General features: G+C 40.7%; 1 protein-coding gene across 2 annotated transcripts in view; it reads left to right on the forward strand.

Moving 5' to 3' along the window:
- The window catches only part of DBT (dihydrolipoamide branched chain transacylase E2), an 854289-nt gene that overhangs the window by 598956 nt on the left and 228118 nt on the right, over positions 1–27215 (forward strand). For both annotated transcript variants that reach the window (XM_044085776.1, XM_044085775.1), the window contains exon 7: positions 17616–17782. In XM_044085776.1, coding sequence (XP_043941711.1) covers positions 17616–17782 — 167 coding nt within the window. The remainder of the gene's footprint in view (positions 1–17615; positions 17783–27215) is intronic.

Genomic DNA, 27215 nt, shown 5'->3' on the forward strand with positions numbered 1-27215 from the left:
GCCCATTGACATGGATGCTTCATATGCCACCTAGAAATACCTATTCTTTGATTTTGAGGCTCCCAGAAAAGTGTATAGTGTCTTGAATTGTCCAGGTGAGTAGACATACTCATGCCGAGACTCCTCCTTTGATCTTCTGGCTCTAACATAAGATCGAGTGACTGCAACACTCTGCCTCCTGTCAATCATTCTAAATCTTTGTATTGAGTGGGACAATAAACTGTACTCCTCTAACATATGGGGAAGCTTATAATCCTCACCTGCTTGTCGCACCTGCTCAGATGTTGTACTGCCCTAGTGGATCAGGTGCTAGAAAAGCATTCTTTCCTTTCTGAGTTCATGCTTAAGGAGGAGATTGTCAAGATTCGACTTCTGGCAACCACAGTGGAATATTGCATAGTACTGTAACTTGCTAAGACAGCAGGCTCAGGCCTGTGCCCTCCTAGGGTGATTTGATTAAAAATGAACTCCCTTAAGAAGGAGCTCAGGCAATCCATCATGGAGGCTTGTTTCAGGGGTAGATTTAATTCAGCCAGCCTCCACAGAACTTGTTGGACTGCCTAATGAAAAGGAAACAGGCCCTCTTCACTATTGAGGATCTCTGTGAACCACCATCACTCCCTTACTGCTCTTCTTTTCTTAGGTCTAAATGAATCCCCAAGGAGAAGCCTCCTTGTTGACTAAATAAGGCAATCGGGCATCTGACAGTCTTGCCCTCTCTAGTGGCTTTCCTGAGTATCTTCTGTTGTTGCCCATAGCTGAGGTGGTTCTGTGAGTTCACCTCCAGCTTGAAGGGAAGGGTCACTGCAAAAGAACAACAGTTATCATAGTGGTCATGGATGGTGATCTCTTAGCAAGTTTAGGCCTCAGAAGGGCTTCACTCAGGGATCAAGTCATCTGCATGTAGCTCTGGAAACAGATACTCCTCAGAGCGGATGAACTCCTTTTGGCAAGTCAGTGTCTTGAGTCTGCCCAAGAGATTCCCTCATGTTGCTGTTATTTTGTATCATTTTCAGAACAGAATTCTGCCATTTTAACTTTCCTTTGCCCTCCCCAGTGGAGGGGTTGGCATATTGGTTTAAAGCGTTTACCTTACAGGCACAAGGTACAGTACTTGATTCTCATCGTGGGAAGCATAGCTAGGTGTAAAAGGGGCCCCTGGGGTCATTAGCCTAGTAATCAGCTGTGATCTTATGAGTGTTTACTGTCTGTGATGACCAGAACCTTCGACAAGAAGGAGGTCCATTTGTTTCCCTACCTGGATGACTGTCTCCTGGTGGCCCCACCAGGGATTTCCCTGGTTGCATTTCTGGAGTGATTGCTGACATAACTAAAGGCCTTAAAAGTCACCATAAATGTAGATAAGTACTATTTGACCCTTTGGAAGAGAATTGCCTTCATTAGCACAAAGTCAGATACTCACCAGTAGCAGCCATTCCTGCCCACAGAGATGGCAGAGGAGGTAATAGACTTTGTAGCCATCTCAGGGAGCAGCAGCTTGGACCAAGATTGTGCAAGCAGGGACTCTCCTCTGCCTTCTACACCTGATGGCCCCAACAATCTTAATGTTGCTCTTTACATGCCTAAGGATACAAGTGTTGCAGTGGACTATGAGATACCAAGAACTGCAGATTCATCACCTATTTTCAGATCTCCTAATGATAGAATTTTTTCTCTTGAACCAGGAGTGTTAGATAGTCTCCAGCAACCTTCTTTTAGAGTACTTGAAGTTAACTGAAAATCTGTAGTCCTGCAGCTAAGTGTATGTTAGGTCTTGCTGATAATTAACTGGCAGGGTGCAGAGCTCACCTCATCTCCATGTGCACAAGGCAATGAGGTCCTCTGAAGAGAGGACACCATATAAACCTGTTGAGGCTACATGTGGTCCTCCAGGTTCTGTAGGCTCTGGAAGGAAAAGGTGCCTCTTTGGTCTCTCCTTATGTAGTCTGGCATCAAATCTACCATGTATTAGATGAGTAAACAAGGGGCTATATACTTTGCATCCCTTGTGAAGACAGGTGATGCTGAAGTGCCATCAGTGTACCAGAGCACCACTCTTTCAGCAATTCCCATCCCAGGTGAAGTGAACTTTCTAATGATCACCCTGATCTGCTCTATTGGGGCTGCTGATTGAAGGTTCATGTCTGGTCCACATCTTCCAAATTGACTGCAGTCCAGAGACTGACCTGTTTGCCACTCAAAAGAATATGATTCACCCTCCCCCTTTTTTCTGGGTGCAGCATGGCAAATGAGGGTTCACTGTTGATGCATTTCCATCCCACAGAAGAGGTCCCTGTACATCTTTTCTTCTGTTCCCTTTGATTTTATGCTTTATCACAAAATTCAGAAAAGAAAGAAGAGCTTATCCTTATCAACCTTTTGTGACTGAGAAGGGTTTGATTCCATACTGTTGGGTGCATGAAGATACAGGAAACTGCCAGTTTTAGCTAAGTAGGCCTCCTTTGGTTGAGGTAACATACTGGCTCTATCTTATGGTATGGCCCTTACTATAGATTCTGTGATCCCACCGCATCTTGTGGTGGGGGTGTCAGAAGTGAGTGAAGCTGGCAATGAAGTCCTCTCTCCAGTGGAAGGTTATGGTGAGTGGAAGAGGTTCTCAATTTAGGTTGGCTATCATGTACCGTCCCAGTCAGGTGAGCCTAACTTATCTCAGACACCTATACTGTTTGGGGGCTCATTTCTTCCGTGGTCGTTGAACATATGTCAGTTATTTCTTCCCATTGTGACCCTGTAGTGGACCAGCTTGATAAGAGGTTTGCCAAAGGGGTTCTGCATTCTTGCCTGCTTTTGTAGTGCCCATAGGATGTGAACTGACTGACTGGCTTGCCTTTTGCCTCTCTGGTCAAACTGGCTGGCTTAGCAATACTAAGGACTTTTCATGGAAACTGTGTTTTGTGTTGACTGTCATCCCAGGTTAGTTTGTTGTATATAGTGAACGGTATCCAGTCTTTCACAAGGATTGTGTTGTTTAAGACCAAACCATGTTTCCTTCTAAAAGTGATGCAAGAGTTGTTCTTGAACCAGTGTATTCATCTCATTCTGGTTTCTTCCATTGGAGAAACTAGGGAAGAAGGGATCCTTTGTACCCTGGATGTGTATTGCTTTTTCTGATGAAGGTGCATGAGTTTAGGAAGATGGAAGAGCTGTCCATCTCTTATGCTCTAGTGAGGGAAAAGGTCTGGAAATTTCCAAACAAACCCCATTCAGCTGGATAAAATTCATCACTGTTTTGTTGTCAGAGAGGACTGTATGCTTGCTTGAGAAATTTTCCTGTTACGGATATTTATGCAATGGGCACTTGCTTGTGTTGGTTCATATCATCACCAAGCATCACTGTTTGGACCTTGACAGGAGTGGGGTTTTCTTTGTTTCCATGGTGCATCATAACTCAACTTTTTGAGCTTTCCTCTTCACAGTCTTCTGGCCTCTTCTGCTTTGGTAAACTGATAGCACAGGATGCTGCCCAATTGTAGACCCCCCAAGAGGCTCCTTAATGTTAAATAGGTTCATAGGCATTTACTAGGCTAACGAACACAAGGGCCTTTTTAAGCCTAGCCATGCATCCCAAATCTCTGGCAAGTTCTGATACCCTTGATAATTGTAAGCATGGGCCTGGAAGATGAACCATTTACAGGTTACCTGTGTCCATTAGAGATCCAGGTGCCAAACCAAGGATGAATTTATGGTTTCCCATCCTGTTCTCCAAGATGTACTTGCTGATAGTGTAAAAGATTATCTCCGAACAGACACTACCTGTTTAGTCACAAATGGCCTCCTACCGACCCTCTGTTTTTGCCCCCCCCCCCAAGCCCTTGGTTGCTGTTGGAGTTTCCTGTAGGTCAGTCATATATTTATATATGAGTTGTTAGCAATATACCTATTGAATCTTAGCACCCCCCATGATTTGCCAGAAAAGTGTGTTAACATCTTTGGTTGAGGTGAATTGGTGGGCATTGTCTTAGTAGTGTGGGTGGTGTCATGGCTTGCTCTCTTATGGGGCATACATGCTCCAGCTATGGGAACTTCAGAGAACAAAATGACAAACTGGAATAGAAAAAGAGGATGAACCCAGTCATGCAACCCCCACTAGAGTCTCCTAATAAATCAGCTGATAATGGTGATACTTTGCCTTTTATTTCTTGTCTTGATAGACCTTCGGCTATGCACATTAGCATGATACTGTGAATTTGTCTGTTTTGATGTGGAGGAGGTTTGCGGCTTGTTCTTTGTAAATAGCTGTCCAGTGAGTTCACACAACTAAACTGAAGCACATAAATCTAACATGATGTTTACCAAAGGGTTAGACAGAGGGATAGCTAGTCTGTTAAAAGTGTAATGTCACATTGATAGCCTGAAAATTTTGACACACTGTTTTGCTGACTATGATGCAATGCATGTTTTCAAATGTATACTTCATCTACAGTTAATATAGTAAACATATTTTGTTTTTGTTTTCATTTTTACCCTGTTTTGGATTTTTGTGACCATTCATCTTCCCAGGAGAAAATTTTGAATTTGCTAATTTTTATCTGTTTTTGTTTGTCACCTATGTAAATCCTCTAGGCAAAAAGTTTCATTTTTTCAGGAGTGCTATCTATTTTATTGGTTTTCAGAACTGCAACATCACACAAATGGAGACCGAGAGAATCAAACCAAGGGACCACAGGGTGAAACTTCCCAGCAGCTTGTAGCTCAAGCTCTGTCTGTGCTTTAATGCTAGACATTAAATAAATGTGCTACCCAATGTAGTATAGAACTTTCGGGAATAAATGTTTGCTAAGTGTTGCCCCATAGTCAAGCTAGAATTCCTGTGGCATTTTAATGCTATGGACTCACGCATTTGTAACCCCCTCCCACTAGATAAGAAAATTATATCAGCCAATCTCCTTACTGAATTTTGCAGGAAAAACTGAAATTTGATGTAATAGTGATTCTGTGTAGATAGAATATTTTCTTTTTATTATTTTGTGATTACTGGGTCTTCTATTGGATTTGGAATGAACAGAACATATAAAGTAAGGCACTGATTGATAAAGAAGGTGTTTATGACCAGAGGTGATGGCAAGCATTGTGACTGTAGCTTTGTTTCTAGCTATAGTAATAAATGTACTACTTATAGTGGGAAGATGTCCTTTACTTGATTCGTGTAATGTAGTGTGTGAACAGAAACCAAAAAACACCACCAAACACAGAGGCAGAGTCCGAAGTGTGTTTTTAGCATAGTTAAACTTTAATAGTTATTATTCGTCACACAGACTTCCTCAGATATAGAAATGATTGAACCCATTAAAATACCTAATCTAATTAACTCAAAGCCAATCATTTCTTAAAATCAACTCATAATTGAATGAACCCTAGCTTAATAAACTAGTGAACAACCTCTGTTAGCGTTCACAAACATTACAATATTTAAATGCATTAAAAGGGTACCTATTAGATGAATGAAGACGCATTATATCGAATGCGTCTTGGATGAACTTAAAACAACGAAAATGCAAAATAGCGAAGCAGCTTTTAAGCAAATTCTTTCCCAGGCAAAGAATTTGCTTGGCTGCTTCCGTTACTTTGCCGTTTTCGGCACTGTAGTGCGATCTCGGAGTTGGTATATTTAAATAGGGGAGGTGTGGGGGGGCACAGCCCCCCACTTTATGTATTATTTCAATTTCTTTTTACTTTTTTGTTTTTTGGGGGGTTTTTTGGAACAGCGATTTTTTTCCCTTGGAAAAAAATCGCTGTTCTGAGCTTTCGAGATTGTAAGCTTTCGCTTACATGGGTTCGATTATTCATTGTTCACTTTTTCAAGTGTTCGATGATATAATATAGATCCCATTAAAGCACACATTTTATAGGTTCATAGGTTCATACTAGGCTATCTGCCTGAGGGCATTTATAAGCCTAGCCCATAGTTTTGTGGCTTACGCCACCCCTTTAGTTTGGAGAAACTATGCCCATTATTTTACTGTGCCTCTGTCGAGCAGTGACACTGAGGTAACCCCTGGGGTGTATCTGCGGTCTCCCATCCATTGGTCAAGATTCCTCTTGAACAAGGCCAGCGAGGTGCTCTGCCTCACATAAACCGGGATTTTGTTCCATAGCATAGGGAGTCTTTGGGTGATGAATCTATCCCTCCAGCACGTCCTATTAATAACCGTGTCGAGGTTTAAGTCTCCCGCCCTTGTGGCTCTGAGGGATCTAGATTTTTGAGATGAAGCATGTTCATCAACTCTGGGTTTGACATGGCCTTGTATGTCAGGCATAGGTCACCTCTGAGCAAGCGGTAAGCAACTGAATATAGCTGGAGTTCTTTCAGTCGGGCAGCATAAGACAGATTTTGAGACCCTTTATCCTTTTGGTGAGGAACTTTGTGGCCTCTCCAGCTGCTGCAAGTGTCGGGTCAGATACATTCGAATGGGGCATTGTACTTCGATCATTGGTCTGATGAGTGATGAGTATAGGAGACTATGACTTCCTTGATCTAGATGTGAATCCTTCATGATAAGGTGGGCAATGTAGAAGGTCTTCCTAACTACTTTAGCAATATGAGTGTCGAATGAAAGGCTACTGTCAACCTGGGTTCCCAGGTCCCTGATAACTTCTTCTGTGATCAGGGGATTGCCACCTATATGGTAGCTAGGGGTAACTTTATTTTTCCCGAAGGGTATGACTATGCATTTCTTGGCATTTAACTTTAGGCCATGGCTCTGGCACCAGTTATCCGTTTCTGTGAGACCCTTCTGAAGGATATCTGTGTCGGATGTGTTTTCAACTACAACGCCCAGTTTGCAGTCATCTGCAAACTTTGTCAGCCATAACCCTCCTGTGGTTGCTTGTACTTCAGAAAAGTGGATGCCAAACAAGAGTGGGCCCAGGACTGAGCCCTGTGGGACACCACTTGTGACAGGCTTTGAGTCTGACATGGCGCCAGCAACTCTGACCCTGTGGGTTCTGTTATGTTCTGTTAAGTTATGTTGGAAAACATTTTAAAACATATAAAAACCATCACAAAGTTACTAAAAAAATAATAACTATATATATATATATATATATATATATATATATATATATATATGTGTGTGTGATTAAATGCGTGTAGATATTTAACTACTTTACCTCCTAATGATAGGTTTTCTATCCTTTAAAAACACTTAACATTGACAGTGTTGTTTAAGCCTTGGTAAATGTATGAACCAGTGGCACGTTTCTTTTTTGCATCTGTTTTAAGCTGCTGTTTTTTTTTATCTGTGTATGTTGTTGTTTGTCTTTTCGGCTTTTCCCAGTTAGGGGTCGCCACAGCAGAACTCCGGTCTGCTAATGATTGGCAGTTGATTTTTTTATGGTGTCAAGTTGCCAGCCCGACACCCAACCTTCAGCGAAGGCACTCCCATTCACGCATGTCTTACCGCGGGAAGGACATGCAGACTCCACATATAAGGCACTCTAGCCGAGAATCGAACAGGAGAACCATTTGCTGTGAGGTAACAATGCTACCACTGTACCACCGTGGATTTTTTTCTGTGTATGTATGCCTATAAAAAGACAAATCAAGATCTGCAAACAGGCAGAACAGCAAATGAGCAATATAGAATGTAAAAAGTGTGAGTCCATTAGAATGTCAAATCATCAAGTTATACCAAATGCTTCAGCACTTATGAGACATGGGTATGCGCAAGTGCATTAAACTTAGGATAAAGTTTAAGGAAAGGGGAGAGATATTCTAATATGCTATGGGGAGTGGGACGTGTGTGTGTGTGTGTGTGTGTGTGTGTGTGTGTGTGTGTGTGTGTGTGTGTGTGTGTGCGCGTGTGTGTGTGTGTGTGTGTGTACGTGCCATGTTTAGTGTTACTGCTAGTGAAAATGTGATTTTGAATGCAAAGTGTCACTCGTCTCGATACACTTAAGACAAGCAGGCAGGGTGGTTTGTTTAAGATGCTTTATTATGTAGAAACACATCAGGATGGATAGCAGCATCAGTAAGTATAAACAAATTAAGCATCAGACAGAGTTTACACACATACATGCTTACATCTCAACAGCTTACTACTAAATGGCAGTCAGGCTTTCACATGATCAGTATTTATACACTTGTACAAGCCTTTGGATAACTTCTTAAAGAGAAATACACACATTTATTTACATCCTCCCTCTTAAAAAGATTGCCCTTTTATCAGAATAACATTGTAATTAGATATACGTCAATACAGACATTCTGAAACAAACACAATGTTCATGTCCAGGTTGTCGTGTATCTGGAACATGGTCTGGAAATGCGACCGGATGTTGTTACATAAGTCAGGACTAGGTTTAGCAAAAGGGACAGTCTTCAGTGAACAACTTGTATCAGGAACTTCAGGATTCATCCTAAGAAGGGAATACTTTCTGGAGTTTCCATTGAAACTGGAACACTGGACAACTCCTTCTGAGATAGAGTCTTTCTCACAGGCTATGTGCTGTGGTACAGGTTCAGACACCGGTATCAAATGCTTCTGATTCTGCCTGAAAACTCCTCCTTGTGATTCCACGATGTACGATCTTGGCTCTGGACAGATGTTTTTCATGACTCCAATCCAATCATAACCTTTGGATGTTTGCATTCTTACTACTTCTACTTCTTGTAATGGATTGAGCGGTCTGCTGGTCTTATTGTAGTAGGACTTCTGGGTTAAACGCTTCTTCAACTGATTGGCTTTCACTGACCTGTTGTTCTTGACACATGAAACCAACAATTGACTATTGATGGGTAATGTGGTTCTGGTTTGTCTCGACAGACGTCTCTGAGCAGGTGAACCAAGATTTTTATCACTAAGAATGTTTCTGAGATTCAAGAAATTTAGGAAAACATCACTATTGTCTCATTTCAACTTCTCTGTTAACTGCTTTGCACTTTGAACTGGGCATTCTGCCAAACCGTTTGACTAAGGATACTCTGGGCTACACATGACATGAGTAAAGTCCCACTCTTCTGCAAATCTTTTGAACTGTTGGCTGATAAGCTGCATGCCATTGTCAGAAATAACTTTATAAGGATTACCATGCACTGTAAAATGATGCTTCACCATAGTAATGACAGTATTGGATGCTAGATTGGGAAGTAGGTCAATCTCGAAGCAATTGGAATAGGAGTCTGCTAACACCAAATAATGTTGACCATTCTATTTGAAAATGTCAACGGCTACTCTCGACCAAGGTAGTTCTGGAATCTGGTTCAGCTGAAGCAGTTCTTTCTGTTGATGTGGCTTTGTACTGTTAAACACAGAACAAGATAAAAGTACTGTGTCAATATCTTGTGACACAGAAGGCCAAAATACTAGTCCTATCGCCCTTCTTTTGGTAGAGTCTGCTCCTGGTTGACCTGTATGTAAGATAGTAATGTACTGTTGTTGCAAAGACTTTGGAGCAATAACTTTAGGACCTTTCATGATGATACCGTTGTCTGACAAAATCCCATCTCTGTATGGAAAAATAAGGCTGCACTTCTAGAGGTAAACTAGATTGCTTTGATGGCCATCCTGCTTTGAGGAAGTAGTTAAGCTTTTGTAAAACTGAATCTGTGGCTGTATGATCTCTGAATTCATCAAGACATGTGGAAGAAATATTTTTCACCTCTATGACTTCAAAATCAAATCTTTCATTCTCATGCTGTTCAGTGGTACTTAGGTGATGTGGATAACATATCAGCAAGATAAAGAAGTTTGCCTTTCTTGTAAACAAGATTGAAGTGCTACTTTTGCAATCTCAGCATTATACATTGCAATCTGGCTGGAGCTGTATGCATAGGCTCTCTCAAAATAGTGACTAGTGGTTGGTGATCTGTTTTAGTCTGGATAGGTCTACCATACACATAATCATAGAACTTGGAACATGAAAACACATTTGCCAAAAGCTGTTTCTCTATCTGAGCATACTGCATTTCAGCTTGCGTGAGAGTTTTGGACACATAAACAACTGTTTGACCCTCTTGTAGAATGACTGTGCCAAGATCAAATTTTGAAGCATCACATGAAAGAGTAACTGGCTTGTGGATATCATAATATCTGAGAATAGGTGGACTGGCAGTTTTCTGTTTCAGGACATCAAATGCTCTCTGGTGCTGTTCTGACCAAGACCAGGGTACGTTTTTTATGTTAGCTCTCTGAGTGGTGGTGATATTTGAGTCAAGTCTGGAATGAGCTTGCCTAGGTAGTTAACCATGTCAAGAAAACGTTGCAGGGCCTGAACATTTCTGGAGCTGGCATCTCGAGAATGGCTGTTTGTTAAGAAGGGTGCGGTCGTAGGCCTGAACTGGTAAATAAATGACCAATGTAAGTGACTTGTCATAGTCTGAATTTGCATTTCTGCTGCTTGAGCTTAAGATTCACTTGATGTACACTTTCCATAACTGTTCTGAGGTTTCTGTCTTGCTCTGCTTCACCATTACCTCCTACTAGTGTGTTGTTTACTATAATAGCACAAGGATAACCAGAAAAAATTTGCTCCATTCTACGTTGAAAGTCTTCACTAGCAGAATTTATTCCAAATGGTATTCTCAAAAGTCAGTAGCTTCCAAACAGAGCACTGAAAGTAGTGAGCAATGTAGATTTCTTGTCAAGCAAAATTTGACAAAATGAACTCTCTGCATCTAAGACAGAAAAACAGTGACACTTGGCATGGGCGCCTCAACATCCTTGACTGTGTGCATTGGATGTTGAGGTCTTTGTAGTGCCTTGTTCAAATCTCGTGGGTCAATACATATTCTGATGTCATCTGAGCTTTACTTATGAGCTACCATCATGGAAGATACCCACTCTGTCAATTCACTAACTGGACAAAATCACACCTTGTTGTACCATTTTATCTAGTTCGGCTTTGACTGTGGTCTGCATAGCTATTGGAATTGTTTTGGCTGGCTTGATAACTGGACTAACTTCTGGATCTCACTTCATGGAGTACACAACTGGAAGCTTCCCTAGTTTGTTTTCGAAACTATTAGCGTAGTTAGAAAAAATATGCTGGGCAAAATTAAAGTAGTGGTCTTTTAAGCTAACATGGTGAACTTCCTTGTGAAATGAAAGCAGTCCCATTTTCAGAGAGTCTCTAAGGCCTAATAATGACTGAACGTGCCTCTTGACCACATAAAATATTAAGTTGTAGCATCAACCCGCAGAGTAACATGAAAGCATTACTGAGCCTTCGTTTTGAATTTCTTCACCACGATATGCAACAAGCTTCACACTCTTTGTCAAATCAAGGCTTTCACCAGCACATACTCTAACAAATGGTTCAACATTACACTTTGATCCAGTATCAGCTTTGAGCTCTGTGGGTTTACCATTTATCCGAACAGTACAAAATACTTCATTCTTGGCCCATCAACTGCATTGACTGTCACTAAGCACTGACACATCATCAATATAAAAAGGAGACACTGGGTCATAGCTATCTAACTGATCAACTATTTTCTTGAAATGTTCTCTTTTAGTGAGTGTGTGTGCACTTTGATTTGCAAAATCTTTTGAAATTATTCCATTTGTTACATTTGAGGCATTGTTTACCAAAAGCTAAGCATTTCTTTCTCTTAGATTCATGATTATTACCACAGATATGAAAGTTGACAATGAAATTTGGTTGGGGCCCATGCTTTGAATTTGCTGAATTACTCTTATGCTTCACTGAGGCTATGCAATTTCTGGAACTTGCTAGAAAGCTTTGGGGTTTACTTGTGGGTGTGGCAGGGGCTGCAGTAACTGCCGTGTGCTTGGGCCCATTTCTTTTAACCACTTGCTGCATACTATCAACATGAGGCTTAGAAGTTACTGGAAAGATGCGTTTCTCATTTGCAAGCACACTCATGTGAGCTCATATATCTGACAAATCTCAATGGCCTTATTCAGAGTTAAATCACTGTCACAGCATCATCTTTAATACCACACACAAGTCTGTCCTTTATCATCTCATCCTTTAAATCACCAGATCTGCACATTTTAGCTTTACTTCTTAATTCGGTTATATATGCAGCAAAAGTTTCACCTGTTTTTTGATTCCTTGTGTAAAGTAAGTGCTTCTCCATTGTAATGTTGTTCTGGGGATTACACATTTCCCTAAATTTATGTTTTAAGCACTCAGGGTCCTCCCTTGACTCAGCCTGTACAATAATATGACAGTTTTCCCCCTCTCCAGCAAAGACAGCAGGTGAGTACACAAATGAACATTCCCTTTCTGTGGCTTCTGACCCAACTAAATTAAGCAGAATAAATGCCTTTGTACAGTCATCTTTATCAGAAAATGAAATCCATCAGCCATGCCAACAAAGTATGCTCGAACAAAATGAAAATATGTCCCTTGTAATTATGTACGAACAAATTGCCTCTCTGCAGCTTACAGTAACACAAATGCACAGTAAATTCTTTGAAATACTGTACTTTGTGAAATATACTCTGAAATGGCTGTATTCTGTGAAATAACTTTACTGTAACACTGCACAAACATGCAAACGTTTTATACACTTCTGATAACTCGGATAGCCTCAGTATGTACGAAAATGCATTCTTTGCGAAAAATGTGGTCTTTTGTCTTTATTTTATTAATTGTGTTCGTTTTATGGAATTTGGACTCAATTTCAAACATTTTCCATAGTAATTCAAATATTTCTAGAAATATCGAACATTTCAACTTATTTTAATATCGTTTAGAGCTTTCTGTATGCTTCATTTCATATTTTGCGAATAAGAAATAGTTTGAGCAAGTTTAGCATAAGAAGTTCGTTTCTGACCTGTTTTGTGAATCATTTACACAGTAGAGGCGATCCAGCTGCAGCCAAATGCCTCTCGAAGTCAAAGTAGAGAAACTGGAGTTTTGTTTTTTTTTTTGGCCATTAGATATCCCGCTTCTTGACACCATATTGCTTGTCTCTCTACGCTTAAAAGACAAGCAGGTGGGGTGGTTCATTTAAGATGCTTTATTATGTAGAAACACATCAGGATGGATATCAGCATCAGTAACTATAAATGAACTAAACATCAGACAGAGCTTACACAGATACATGCTTACATCTCAACAGTTTACTACAAAATGGCAGTCAGGCTTGCACGTGCTCAGTATTTATACACGCGTGCAAGCCCTTGGATAGCTTCTTAGAGACATACACACATTCTGCACAAAGTATAGGGTTAGAATTACAATTGTGGTAGGGTTAAAGTTACTTTACTTGAGTAAGATTGTGTGGGGGTGCTGCTTGTAAGTTTCCTCAACATAAGTGCAAAGGTTGTGAATTTTCGTTTGTTCTCCATCTTGTTAAAGCTGGTTTGTATGTCTCTGCAACCTCCTACCCCTTAGATTTGAAAACCAATTTAATTTTTTCTTTAGTTTTCATTTGTAAAGGTGAACATAAAAAAAAAAAAGAGAAAATTATACGTTTCATTAAAGTTTGAAATTCAATGCCATTCATTTTGCATTGTTGCTTCATTATCTTTGTTTGCAAGACTGTACTGGTGATTTTCAGATAGATGACATTTTACCATCTCTTTTGCTTGAGACAGACATTTGTAAAATGTGTGGGCTGAAAGGTAACTGCTCAAGTACACACTGCCACAGTAGTGCAGTGATTGTGAGAAACCCATTAAGTAAATACTCCTCCACTTTCGTACCCTGCCACTTACTTATACCAACTTCAGAACTGCACTTTCTCAAAAGAAAAGAGTATAGGTTAATTTTGGCCTTTTCTCTTACAGTGCAATCCCAGTTTTCATGTGAGATTGTTTGAGCAATACAGCCTCAAATACATGAAATGAAAACCTTTGGGGATGCATAATAACACGCACCCTATAGCCAGACCTCTCAACTGTACCGAATTCCTCAGCATTTCGTTTTTTAGGGTAAAATAATGGGGTGCCACGAATTCCCGAGTGGCTCCTTTAATTCATGATTTTTTTAAAGATTATTTTATTTATTTATTTTGTATTGCCACTTTAAATTTATGGCTGATGTCACCACGTACCACCAGCCTACAGGGCCGTGCTTGGTGACATCAGCTACTGCCTGTTGGACTGGGTCAGATTTATTTTAAACTATTTGGAGGGAATCTTAACAGCAATGGCGGCAGACGGAAGTTTTCCAGAGTCCACCCACATCTTCCAGCAAGCTGTATTCTGTCTGCGTGTATCTTATCTGTTGTGCTGCAAGTCCAGGGCCAAAGGGGTGTTTTATCTGCTGTAAGTAAGTATGTTCAACTGCTGTATAACTGTGTGTGCTGTATTCTATCTTCTTTGCAGAACTGATCATTCAAACTTTCATCCGTTCAACAAAGGTGTGTGTGCGTCCGTTCAAATTTTTACCTGCTGAAATAATTGTGCTGTCTGGCGCTTGCAAGTTGTTTTGCTAATAAGTCCATTCAAACTTTTATCTGCTGCTGACTGCTGTAAAGACAATGCAACTTATTTTTGTTATCTAGTTTGCTTAACTAAGAATTTACAAGTGTTATTTATCTAGTTTGCTTAACTAAGGGGAAGGGGAAATTAGAAATGTTAAGCTCTACTCTACAAATTGAAGTGTGTTGTGCAACTTATTGTTATCTAGTTTGCTTAGCTAACAAAGAATTTATAAGCGTTATTTAGTTTGCTTAACTGAAGGGAAGGGGAATTTACGAGTGTGTGTAAGTTTAAGCTGTACTCTTGCTGCCTGCAAGTTGTTTTGCTAATAAGTCAGTTGCCGTTCATTATTTGCTGCTGACTGCTGTAAAGACAATGCAACTTATTTTTGTTATCTAGTTTGCTTAACTAAGGGGAAAGGGAATTTACGAGTGTAAATTCTACTCTGTACTTTGCAAATTGAAGTGCGTTGTGCAACTTATTTTTGTGATCTAGTTTGCTTAGCTAACAAAGAATTTATAAGCGTTATTTCGTTTGCTTAACTGAAGGGAAGGGGAATTTACAAGTGTGTGTAAGTCAGAGCTGTACTCTTGCTGCCTGCAAGCTGTTTTGCTAATAAGTCCGATCAAACTTTTATCTGCTGCTGACTGCTGTAAAGGGGAATTTATGAGTGTAAGCTTTACTCTATACTCTGGAAATTGAAGTATGTTGTGCAACTTATTTTGCTAATGCTTAGTGGGATTTACAAGTGCTACCTTGTTTTTTGGGCCAGAGTCTGTTGTGCAACTTATTTTTGTTATCTAGTTTGCTTAACTGAGTGTTATTTATCTAGTTTGCTTAACTAAGGGGAAGGAGAATTTACGAGTGTAAGCTCTACTGTGTAATTTGCAAATTGAAGTCTGCTGTTCAACTTATTTTTGTTATCTACTTTGCTTAGCTAACAAAAAATTTATGAGCATTATTTAGTTTGCTTAACTAAGGGGAAGGAGAATTTACCAGTGTAAGGCTAAGCTGTACTCTGTACTTTGCAGATTAAAGTCCGTTAGGATTTACGAGTGTTATGACTGCCAATTCTCACTATACAATGCTGTACATTAAAACATCTGTATAAATATTAAAGAACTATATAGCCTTATCAGGCAGTATGGAAGTCAGTCCCAGATACCAAACCAAGGAGGTGGGATTTATTTATTGTCTGACTTCATAACTGGTGGAACTGTGCAGACTGAAGAGACCGGATTCGGCTGCTGAATGGGAATTTCGAATGACAATCTAAGCTGTCAGGTTGGACTTATTTAGCTACAGCAGGTCGTGCTGTTCTGTGAAGGTAATTATTGTGCTGTGGCAAATGATGAGTAGGAAAATCAAATCATGTGTTAAATTAAGCACTTAATGTTCTGCTGTTTGCCTTTCTTGAGAAGGAACATTAAAAAGCAAAACACCAGAACAGCATTTGGTGAGTGGTGACAGACTTAATTTCCACTTATGCGTTGCACTAACCCAGTACCCATGCATCATCATGAAAAGCTCAGTGCTGTATTGTCTTAAATTGAAGAATTCAATAGAATAATAATAATAATATTATTAACTGCAATAACAGCATTGATGTGGCAAAACGTATGGCTAAAAAGTAGTAGATGACCATGAGTATGTCACCTTTATTGACTGACTTTAGGAAGTTTTTTTTTTTGCCTTAAAATGAAGTAGAGCTGAGTCTGGTGTTTTTGTTCTGTTATGGGAAAAGAAAGTAACTGTATGTGTTTTTCTATGTAACTATAGCATTATAACGTAAAACAATGTAAATTATAAATTGCATTGGAAGGAATACTGACTTTCTGTAACATCTGCTTTAGTTTAGAATGATCAAGGAGATGAATTTTTGTTTTAAAAAGTGCCCAGTTCTGATTTAATAAATCTTGATACTACTAGTATTAATATTGTACGCATGAGGTACGAGTTTCAGTAGCCAAAAATGCTGACAGTTAATGTTATCTCATTTGCTGGGCCAAAGACCGTTAAGTAAGGGGAAGGGGAATTTACTAGTGTAAGCTGTACTCTTTAATTTGCAAATTATGAGGGGTTTGCTTAAATAAGGGGAATCAACGAGTGTAAGGCTAAGCTGTACTCTACTTTACAGATTAAAGTCCATTGTGCAACTTATTTTGCTGATGCTTAGTTGGATTTATGTTTGCTGGGCCAAAGCATGACTGTAAGGTGAGTATGTCTTTATTCACCTCTGGCCATATGCATTTTCATTGGATGTCGTGGGTTTCAGTGCTGTTTCAATGAATGTGAGTTTCAAGGGCAGAGAAGTTTTAATGCCAAGTCTGTTTTCATTGTGAGACAGTATTGCTTTATTTAGCAGATGTCTGTTAGTATTTGTGCATTTTTGGGCTGCAAAATGTAAAAATAAAATCCAAATAATCATTGTAGAAGTAAAGCAGTATGCATACATTAGTGTTTATGGTAAATGGGGCAAAATAACCAGGTAATAGGACATTGGAATGGCTGCAGGGGGGACTCTGGTGCCAAATTTTGGTTCTGTTCTTCAGTTTGTGTTTGAAAGTTGGTATCCCACAATTCTGTTGGAGTGGGTGGGGCTATGTAATTATGCATGCAAATTAGATGTTAATCAGCATACAGATTTGTACCTATTTTTCATGGGCCTTGTCCAGATTTTTGATGTTTCCAGGTTGAGAGGTATGCCTATAGCCATTAGAAGGGCATTCCTTCAGTGCTCACTGCAGTGATAGCTCAGACCTTGTGTGTGTAATTTAAGGAACAATCAGTGTTCATAGATAGCTCCTTTCTGGCAAGGAGTCCCTCCACTGAACTTTTGAGTTGTATGGTCCACCAGTCACATGTACAAATATCAAGGCCTTTTATGTTTTCTCAAAGAACTACTGTTGTAGCTGTGTCCTATACAGTCAATGGTGAACAGGACACAATGCATACTTTTGAATTTTCTGTTTTTATGTTGCCATTTGGTGTATTAACAGTGACTAACATAACAGTGCTGTATTAACAGTGATTAATATAACAGTGCTGTAGAGCAGTTGTTTTTGATAATTGTAAGAATGGCACTATTTTTCAAGTTGTTTCCATGTGAATGCAGTTTTTGCTGTTGAACATTCCACATGAGCTTTTTTGTTCTTTGCTGTAATGTCTAAAACAATGACATGTCATGGACTTGGCTGTGTAGTTTGTCTTAAGTATTGCCCTGAGTTAATACATATACTTATGTTTTCACAAAAGGGTTCCAGAAAGCAATGGTTAAGACAATGTCTGCTGCTCTTAAGATACCTCACTTTGGCTACTGTGATGAGATTGATGTCTCCCAGCTTGTACAGCTGCGACAGGACATAAAGGCCTCATCAGAAGCTCGTGGAATCAAACTATCTTTCATGCCGTTCTTCCTAAAGGTGAGGAGACTAAATTCATGCCCTCTATTTATTGTTATTTCTATGACACTTTGAAATCTAGCAGTGTCACATGACCCTTCCTGTCTTGAAAAATAAATGGAAATAACTTAAGGTATTGTACCCATGCAGAGATTTGGTATTGTATGTTATACCGCACAGAGATTTAAAACTGGACCACTATCAATGACCCACTGCCTAGATTTGGAAGTTTTATTTCAGGAAGTTTGTTACATTTTCTTAGAAGCTAAAGCTAGGGTAGTTCTAATGAATGTTGCATGGATATGTGCAGTAACCCATGTAAGTTAAGAAAAGAAGCAAAGTTTAGAAGAGAAATGATGAGAATGTTTTATTTAAGACATGGTTATTATAGAAATCTGTAGGCATCAGCTCCAGGCTTTCATTATAGTTTTTGATCATCATAAAACTCCTTTTTAGATCTTAAATTTTCATTGCCTCCACCCGGCTGTCTGTAGAACTGAATAAAGGAGGGTTTTATATGGTATAACTGAAGTAAGAACCATCAAATCAGAAACCCTGAACTGCATTAATGCAAACTCTTACAACCCAAATGAAGTAAACTAGAGTTTTGAAATGCGTCATAATAAACAAGAAAGTGTAATATTTAGTACCAATTTTAAGGAAAGAAATGTATATGCAGGAGACAAGCACCGTTGCCATCCTCCATGTTAAGGAATGTGCCCCCCTTACCAAATTTAAATATTCCAGCGCTGAGGTTGCAAAACATTGGGGAAAATGATACAAGTTAATGTAATATATTTCTGTTTTTTGAAAAGCAAATGTGGCTTCCATCTCTTAGGTGGTATGACTTCATAGTTACAATGCTTAACCAGCATCCCTCATGGGGGGTCCTAGCTGTGTACTATAGCTTTAATTGCAGTATGAGAATATTCACTTTTAAAGTCTTTACTCTTTATGGCCAGTATCAGTGATGGCAGTTGTATTATATAGTATAGGTATGTTGTGTAAATCTTGTTGAATTCATAGGTATGCCAAAGACAACTGAGTCTCATGACCATTCCCATCTTAGCAGTACCACCCCTGAAGTCATACTTTCTTTCTCTATGAGGCATACAGTCATCTAGTTTATGTTTAAAGGAAGGCAGGGAGTTGCACTGCTTAATGTGCAGAGGAAATTTATTCCAGAGGTTTGAGCGGCACTGGGTTATAAACCTGTCCCTCCAGTATGTGTCATTTTTTTTTTGTTGGTGAAGATTTATGTCACTGGTACAAGTATTGGTGGAAATAACTGGACTTGCAGAGACACAGGAGGTCCAGGACAATCAAGTCTCTAATTGAGTGGTAAGCAAGACCGAGATCTCCCCTGAAAAGTCTGTAAGACACTGAAAGTGATAAAAGTCAGGGATTTTAGACCAGTGATTATTTTTGTTAGGAACCTTTGATGTGTTTCTGTTTAGCTGATTTTGTTTAGTGGGATACATCCCAAAGGGAATGCTGCATTTAATAATTGGCCAAATCAGTGCATAGTATAAGGGAGTGATTACCTCATTAGACCTTGATAATATCGCTTTGGTATTTAATAAGGCTAAATAAAAGGTTTTCCAGACAACCACTGTCACATGATCGTCAAAATATAGGGAGCTATCAACCCAAGTACCTAGATCCCTGTTTACATTTTTGTTATGGAGAGGTGTGTTATCCAGATAGTATTATGCGTGGAGGGGTTGTTGTTTACCAAAAGTGATGTTACTACACTTCATAGCATTTAGGTTGAGCTCATTTTTAATTCTTTCTGGAGGATTTGGGCTGTCATAGGATGATATAACAACAACCCTCAATTTGCAGTCATCTGCAAACTTTGTTAGCCAGAGGTCTTAACTGTCTGCTTGAAAATCTGAGAAGTAGATGTGAAAAAGGAGAGGTCCTAGCACCAAGCCCTGAGGAACACTACTAGTCCCTTTCATAGTTTTCTGATGAGGCACCTACAACTCACACTGTTTCGGTTCTGTCTTTCATTCAGTTTATTTTCCATCTTACCACATATTTGTCTGTTCTTAAAGCATATAGCTGTTGTATGACGCCAACATAATGAATGGTGTCAAAGGCTTTGGCCAGATCAAGATATACTCTGTGCACTGTATGGCCACCATCTACAGCCTCTGATAACCATTTCAAAGAAATGTGTTTCTTTTGTTTGCCAAACCAACGTGAGCATTTCAGGCAGTTCCAAGCTTAACCGTTGTTGAATTTTGAGTTTTTGGTGATAAATGTACCCTTTCTGTTTTATTTTTAAACTGTTTGTAGGGCTTTTCCCCCTAGTTCTAGTATCATTGTCCCGACTTTATTTATTTTTTTTCAGGAGTTTTACTATTGTTTACATCCTCCTTTGCAGCACATATCTTTTAGCAACTTAGGTCCTTTTCAGTGAGGTACTTTGTTTTGTCATTATTACTTGTAGTCTTTACAGTTCATAGGATCATAGGAGGTTACTAGGCTAATGTCCCTGGGGCCTTTACAAACCTAGCCAAGAGTTTATCCCCAAAACAAAACCTCAGTCAGCACCTGTCACCCCTGTCATTGAGGGACACAAGTGGAACTCCTGGGACAAATTTGTGGTTTCCCATGCACTCATCAAGGTTGCACTTGAAGAGGGTCAGCGAGGTGCTCTGTTTGACATGTGTGGGAAGTCTATTCCAGAGACTGGGCAACCTCTGGGAGACAAACCTGTCTCTTCACCAGACTTTGTTGATGTCATGTATAAGATTCAGGCCTTTTGAGCAAGTAGTGCATGAGGAGTTAGACTTAGGATATGAAGCATCTCTAGTAGGGCAGAGTCCAAGATTGCCTTGTAGACGAGATACAGATCACCCCTGAGCAAATCTGTATGATACCAAGTAGACTGATAGTGATTTGAGCCTGTCTGCATCAGACAGGTGTTGGAGGCCATGGATTCTCTTTGTGAGGTATTTCAGTGGCCTTTCCAGTTGGTGCAGATGTTTGGAGAGGTAGATCCCAAACGGGGTGTTATACCTCAATTATTGGTCTAATGAGGGAGGAGTATAGAGAGGTAATAATCTCCTTTTTTCTAGATGTAATCATTTTACTTATGAGATGAACCAAGTAAAAGGCTTTTCTGACCACTGCCACTACATAATGGTCGAATGTGAGGTTATTATCAACCTGAGTGCTCAGGTCTCATACAACAGGTTGTGTGCTTAGTGGGTTGCCGTTGATGTGGTTAACAACAGGGGTTGTATTTTTGCCAAATGATATGGTGATACATTTTTTTACATTTAACTTGAGGCCATGACTTTGGCACCAGTCATTAGCTGCTGTGAGACCCTCTTGCAGTATGTTAACATCATCTGGGGAGTCAGTGACAGCACCCAACTTACAGTCGTCTGCAAACTTGGTCAGCCACAGGCCTTTTGTCTTTGCTTGGACCTCTGAGAAATAGATGACAAACAGTAGGGGTCTCAGGACAGATCCCTGGGGAACTCCACTAGTGACAGGTCTGCTATCGGAGGTGGAGGTTCCTATTTTGACTTTGAGGGTCCTGTCAGTGAGCCAGTTGGTCACTAACCTGATGAGACAGGGATTTACACCAAGTTGTGTGAGCTTTTCGATAATGCCCAAGTGGGGGATTGTGTCAAAGGCCTTGGCCAAGTCAAGGTAAGCTGTATGTACTGACTTTCCCTCATCCAGGGCCTTGGTGACAGTCTCAAAGAAGTCAACCAGGTTCAGCAGGCAAGATCTGCCCTTGATGAATCCGAGCTGGGTGGGGTCAAGTGCTTGGAGATTGCCTATGTCCTTGTTTATGAGATCCATAATAATACGCTCCATGGCTTTACAGATCAGACTTGTCAAGCTAATGGGGCGATAGTTTCCAGGGTCAGAAGTGGCATCACCTTTGTGCAAGAGGATGACAATGGCAGTTCTCCATTCTGCTGGAATGAAGCCTGTACTTAGGCTGTGGTTGAATAGGGTGCTCAATGGCGAAGCCAGTTCTTGCTGGAGATGGTGCAGAATACATCCTGGGATACTATCAGGTCCCATAGAAGTTGTGTTCTTTGCCTTGGATAGGGCCTGCAACACTTGATCTATGGAGATGTGAGGTGTGGGACAAGTATCAGGGCCTTTTGGGGGGGGGGGGCAGGGGGTAAAGTTTGCACTGAACCTATCTGCTAGCAAGTTGGCTAAGTCAACAGGATCAGTGTAAGTGATACTGTTAAGTACTAATTTGGAACACACATGGGCTTTGCCATGGAGGTTCCTGACGTAACTGAAGAAGACTTTATGATTTCCCTTTGTTATGGAGGCTAGTTTTGATTGATAGAATTGGCCATGGAGGTTTTCAATAGTGATCTAATTTGCTTGTTGAGGCTAAGGAGGGAGTTTTTCCAATTTGGAATTTGTTTCTTTTCACCCTTGGACAACATTTTCTTCCTTTTGTTGTAAAGCCTGCTGACAGAGGATGCCCACCAAACAGGTTTGTGTTTCCTTGAGGAGCAAATTTTAGTTCTGTTGGGTATGACTGAGTCCATACAGTTGTACAGGTGCTTGTATACTGCATTGGCGTACTGTTCAGCATAGTTGTTTGCATCCTCTGAGGGGGGTGGGGGTGTTAAGCTACTGATACCCACCCTTAGGAGGTTGTAGTCAGCTTTTGAGAAGTTTCTTAGTTTGATTATGGCAGTTTTCTGAGTTAACTTAGTTTTCAGTTGTTTGTGTGTTGACTGCCGTGCTAATGGCACAGTATGGAGAAAGAAAAAAGGGATAAGTCCTAGGGTTTTCAAAAATGTTCTAATAGTGGTCATAAGATCCTCCTCATCTGGCATACACAACTTTTGTATCATGTGGGATGAAAAAGTTAAAGGTACCCTGTGACATCTGCAAAAAGTTTGGATCATGAACCCTTCAAGAAAGATGAATAGACTTATCCTGAAAGGGCTTCTTCCCCACAGAAGCCATGAGGAAAGAGAAGATTAGAAGAAGAAAGAATGCCAAGGAATAGGATAGGCTATCCCTTTCTCCCAAAATGACAGAAAAATACTAATCCAGTCAGGGGATTCAGGCTGCTAGGCAGTTATACATTTCTCTGCAAGACATTTGCCTGGGGTCACATGGCTGAGACATACGATGATCACAGATGCACTGTGGGCATAGAAAAGCATGCAGCTTGAAGCTGTAAGTATGCACTGCATGCTTTTTTATGCCCACAGTGAATTTTTGAACATCATATGTTTCTGCCAGTGAATTTCACTTCATCCATGTGTCTCCAACCAAATATACCACAGGGAACTGTCCCACTACCACTACTTTGTAGCCTGAACCTCTAGCCAGCACTGTACAGGGTAAAAGTGCAGGTCCTCAATCCCTTCACTGAGGTCTATGTTAGTTTGAGGTCTCAGAGGTACTAGAGCCAACTCTAGGGAGAAGACTGAGTAGTTCTTGTTGAAGTGGGAGCTTTCTCAATATATGGAATCGAGGCCTTCCTTCTCCATTTATGTCAGCTAGGTTTCTCAAAAGCCGTTCTGTTCACTTTGACTGGGATAAAGATGTTGAAGGCCTTAGCCAAGGTGCAAACTGACTTGTATGTCCTCTGTGCCCTCTTTGTTTCCAAGGAAAGCTAGAGAAGGATCGTTCTCATCCACTGCTGCTTCTTCTTGAGAGTTGGCTTAATGACCACAGGCTTCAACACTGATGAGTTTTCTCCCATCACTGTTGATGTCTCCGTTGGCTTCAGTGTCTTTGATGCCAACCATTTCATGAACAAGAGTCCATTAAGCCCTGTAACGTCAATATCAGTAACTTGGCATTGACCTCTGTGCCATTCTGTATTCATGCTTTTGCATCAGAGCCTTCCTCAGTTTCATTGCCAGGACTCTGCCCCCCCCCGTCTCACCATCAACAACATGAGTGTCGACATCAGGTAGGGGTCCTGCAATCTCAGTGCCAGTATGCTCAGCTTCTGCTATTAATGGACAGTAAGCAGTGTCAATGCAACTGGTTAGGTTGTTGTTTCAACATCATTTCCATTCCAGGAAGTCCCTCATTTTGCTCCCAGGAAACCCTTCATTTTGAACCTTTTGGTTTGATGTCCTCATCCCCTGTGTACGCAAAAACAGAAAGCCAATGGGCCATCTATTGAAATCCTTCTCATGAATGCTCTGATGAGTCACCTCTTAATGTTCCATGAAAGGAGAAATGTAAGAGAAGGCATGTGTACTCCCTTACAAAGTTCCTCAACCTAGAAACTGACCTTGGATGAAGAGGACACATCCCCCAGTTCTCTCCTGATGATTCCAAGTTTGGGCAATCTTGGAATTGATGCAGCAGAGGAGTTCTTGTCTAGTGAACCAAACTTCCTTCATGGAGGAAATATTATAGTTGGCTTTTCGCTCTGCCTCACTTATTAGTTGCCTGATTCTACCCAACAGTTTCATGATCAGATTTGTAGGGAATAGAGCATGTCAGGAACTTGATGTGGCTGAGCCCATCCCAAAAAGATCAGACAGTATTGTCTGCACCCCTCCCCAGCAGACATCCTGGAGTAAATCTGTCATAGCTGGAAAATAATTTTCTTGGGTGGCAAAAGACAGGGTACCATTTGGCTAGGCTTATATAGGCCCTAGGGCCAGCCTAGTACCTACCTATGAACTTGAATAAGGATTCGCAGGCTGTGGATAACTTTGGAAATAATGTTTGTGCATCAAGTACTTTCTCCATTAGGAAACTGAATTATATGACATGTTTTCAGTATGACCTAATGTAGAAGACACTGGATCCCTTGAAAATGTTGCTACATAGTGATTTGTTCCTTAAGCTAGAACCACAGGTGGCAGTGATGGCCAGCATGAGACTCATACATAATGTGGCTGGGAGCAGCAGGAGGAACGGAGTCCAGCATAACCATGAGGAGACATGCCTGGCTGAGGCTGTTTAGTTTTATAGAAAAGTGTCAGGTGTTCACACACGCACGCACACGCACGCACACACACACACACACACACACACACACACACACACACACACACACACATATAATGGGTTCTCATTATCCAGACCACAAGTGAAAGATAAGCTGCTCAAGATGAAGCCAGAGTGTATGAGACTTAAGGCTATGGATGTCAAATTCTCCCCTCCTCAAAGATCTTAGTCCAGGAATAAAAAAAAAAAGCAAAGAATTTGTGGTTCTAAAAATACAACAACCTCCCTTCAGGCAACATTCAGACAGAAATTCCAGATGTCGAGGGTGCTTCCTGAACTGATGCCACCTTAGAAGCAGAGGATGTTCAGAAAGTCAGAGATTCATGTGCTGCTTGCTGGAAGTGCACCACAGAATCCCTGTAGGCTTGTCTGTCTCTGGAGACAGTTGGGAGACAAGCATCCCTTCTGTCTCAGGACATGACCAGCCATCATGCAGGATATTTGGATCAAGGAAATAATATCTAGAGACTACACTGTTCTGTTTTTCCCCTTTGCAGATTACCTTCCCTAGCTCTTCTATTCATCCCACTCCCAGTAGAAGGATGCCAAACTGGAGGTGGTAAACCACTTTCACAGAAGAACCATGAAAGAACCCCCACCAGACCAGAGAGAATCTAAGGTTTATTTGAGATTTATGGTTCCAAAAAAAGCAAATGACTTCAGGCCAATTCTAGACTTAATCAGCCTAAATGAATAAGTTCAGAAAATCAAGTTCCAAATGGTCATGGTGCAGTTTATTTCTCCATGTCTACAGAAAGAAGACTGAATGTGCTTTTTGAATCTCCAGGACACCTACCTGATCATAAAGATTGCCAAGGCATCTAGGGAGTTTTTCAAGGTAGGAGCCGGTCACTACCAGTTCAGAACTGTCCCATATAGTCCCTCTACAGTCCTCAGGGGGTGTTCACTAACTGCATGGCAGCAGTAGCTGCTCATCTGAAACTGTATGGTATCAGAGCATTCTTATACTTCTGCCTGGCTCCTAGAGTTCTCCCATAAAGTATTTGCTGGATAGAACAAGGGACTACTTACTACAGTTGTTGCTGTCCTTTGGTGTTGCAAAGTGCCACAAAGTCCCACCTGGAGCATTCTCATGCATACATTCCGACAAGATGCCACCTGAAGAGAGTGACCACAGTGGCCTTCCTTACTCCAGAAGGAATTCAGTCCTTACAGATAATAGTATGCCTCCTGCTATTCCAATCTGTGCCTATGGCAGCTTTACTTCTCATGGTCTTGGAACTGGTAGCTGAAATGATTTGCTTTGCTCCCTTTGCAAGGTTTCACATTAAATCTTGCAGTGGATAATAAGGGTTTAATGGTTTCAGACTTCAGATCTTCATTCATGAAATATGTGTTTCACAGGCAGTTTGTTTGTCAGCTGTAATGGCTACAACTTGACACCCTAACAATGGGCTGTGCCTTTCTCCCTATTCATTTTGCTGACATTGTCACTATGAATGTGTCATCCTTTAGGTGGGGGTGTTGTTTTGGGTAGACAATGCTGTGGAGATGTGGGCAGTTCTTCCTTACAGATCCATCTTTCCCAGGGTTCATTCTCAATTCATTGCAATAATTTGTCCTATTCTGTGTATCAAGAGTCTGAGGCTATGGGGCCGTGCAATGAGCTCTCATTGTTTTCTGGTAGCAAAACACATCCCAGGACACTCCGACAATCTTTTATCAGACAGTTTCAGCAGATGTCTACCAATGTTGCTAAAGTCGTCTCTCAGTCTGATAGTAGCTTGAGCAATCTTCCACCATTGCAGAGAGCTTTGCTGTGACCTGTTTACATTCCTGACCAACTCCAAGAGCAGCTGCTTGTTTCCCAATTACCTCCACCTGGACAGACCCCATAGGAGGCTGTAGTCCATCACTAACCCTCTGTAGTAGTTTGTGAATTTTGTCTATTTCTCCTAATGAAGAAAGCCAAGGTGTGGAGTGCCAAAGTCATACTTGTAGCTCTATTTGGCCTTGAAAGTATGATATTCCATCTTATGGCCTTACCTAATAAGAAACCTTTTCTTTTGGTACCTCACCCACGTCTTCTGTCCCACCCACCCAGCAAACTTCACCTGGGCCTATGTTCCTTCAAGCTAACTGCTTGATTTTTCAGTTCTGTTAATGGCCAGAGATCCACTGTATCTGTCTGTGGGAGGTCTGAATTGTGCCTGCATCCCAGAAGCTCCCTACTAGAAAGATTTACAAGGAAAACAGACTAAATTCTCCGTGTGGGCAACACAATATAGTATAGTCCCTTTCAAGCCCCAAATTAAAGTTTTTAACTTTCATATTTAGTAACTGATCTGGCTACTCAACCTTGAAGGTACACTTAGCAACCATATCTGATCTCCATCAGAAGTTCAGATCATCATTGGGTTCCCTAAAGTTCTGTATAGTCTGTCTTAAGGGTACATTTTACTGAGACTACCCTGCAAAGACCTTTTTACCATTTGAGATCTAA

The sequence above is a fragment of the Protopterus annectens genome, chromosome 10.part0, assembly GCF_019279795.1.
Source record: "Protopterus annectens isolate FY-2018-M chromosome 10.part0, PAN1.0, whole genome shotgun sequence".
NCBI lineage: Eukaryota > Metazoa > Chordata > Ceratodontiformes > Protopteridae > Protopterus > Protopterus annectens.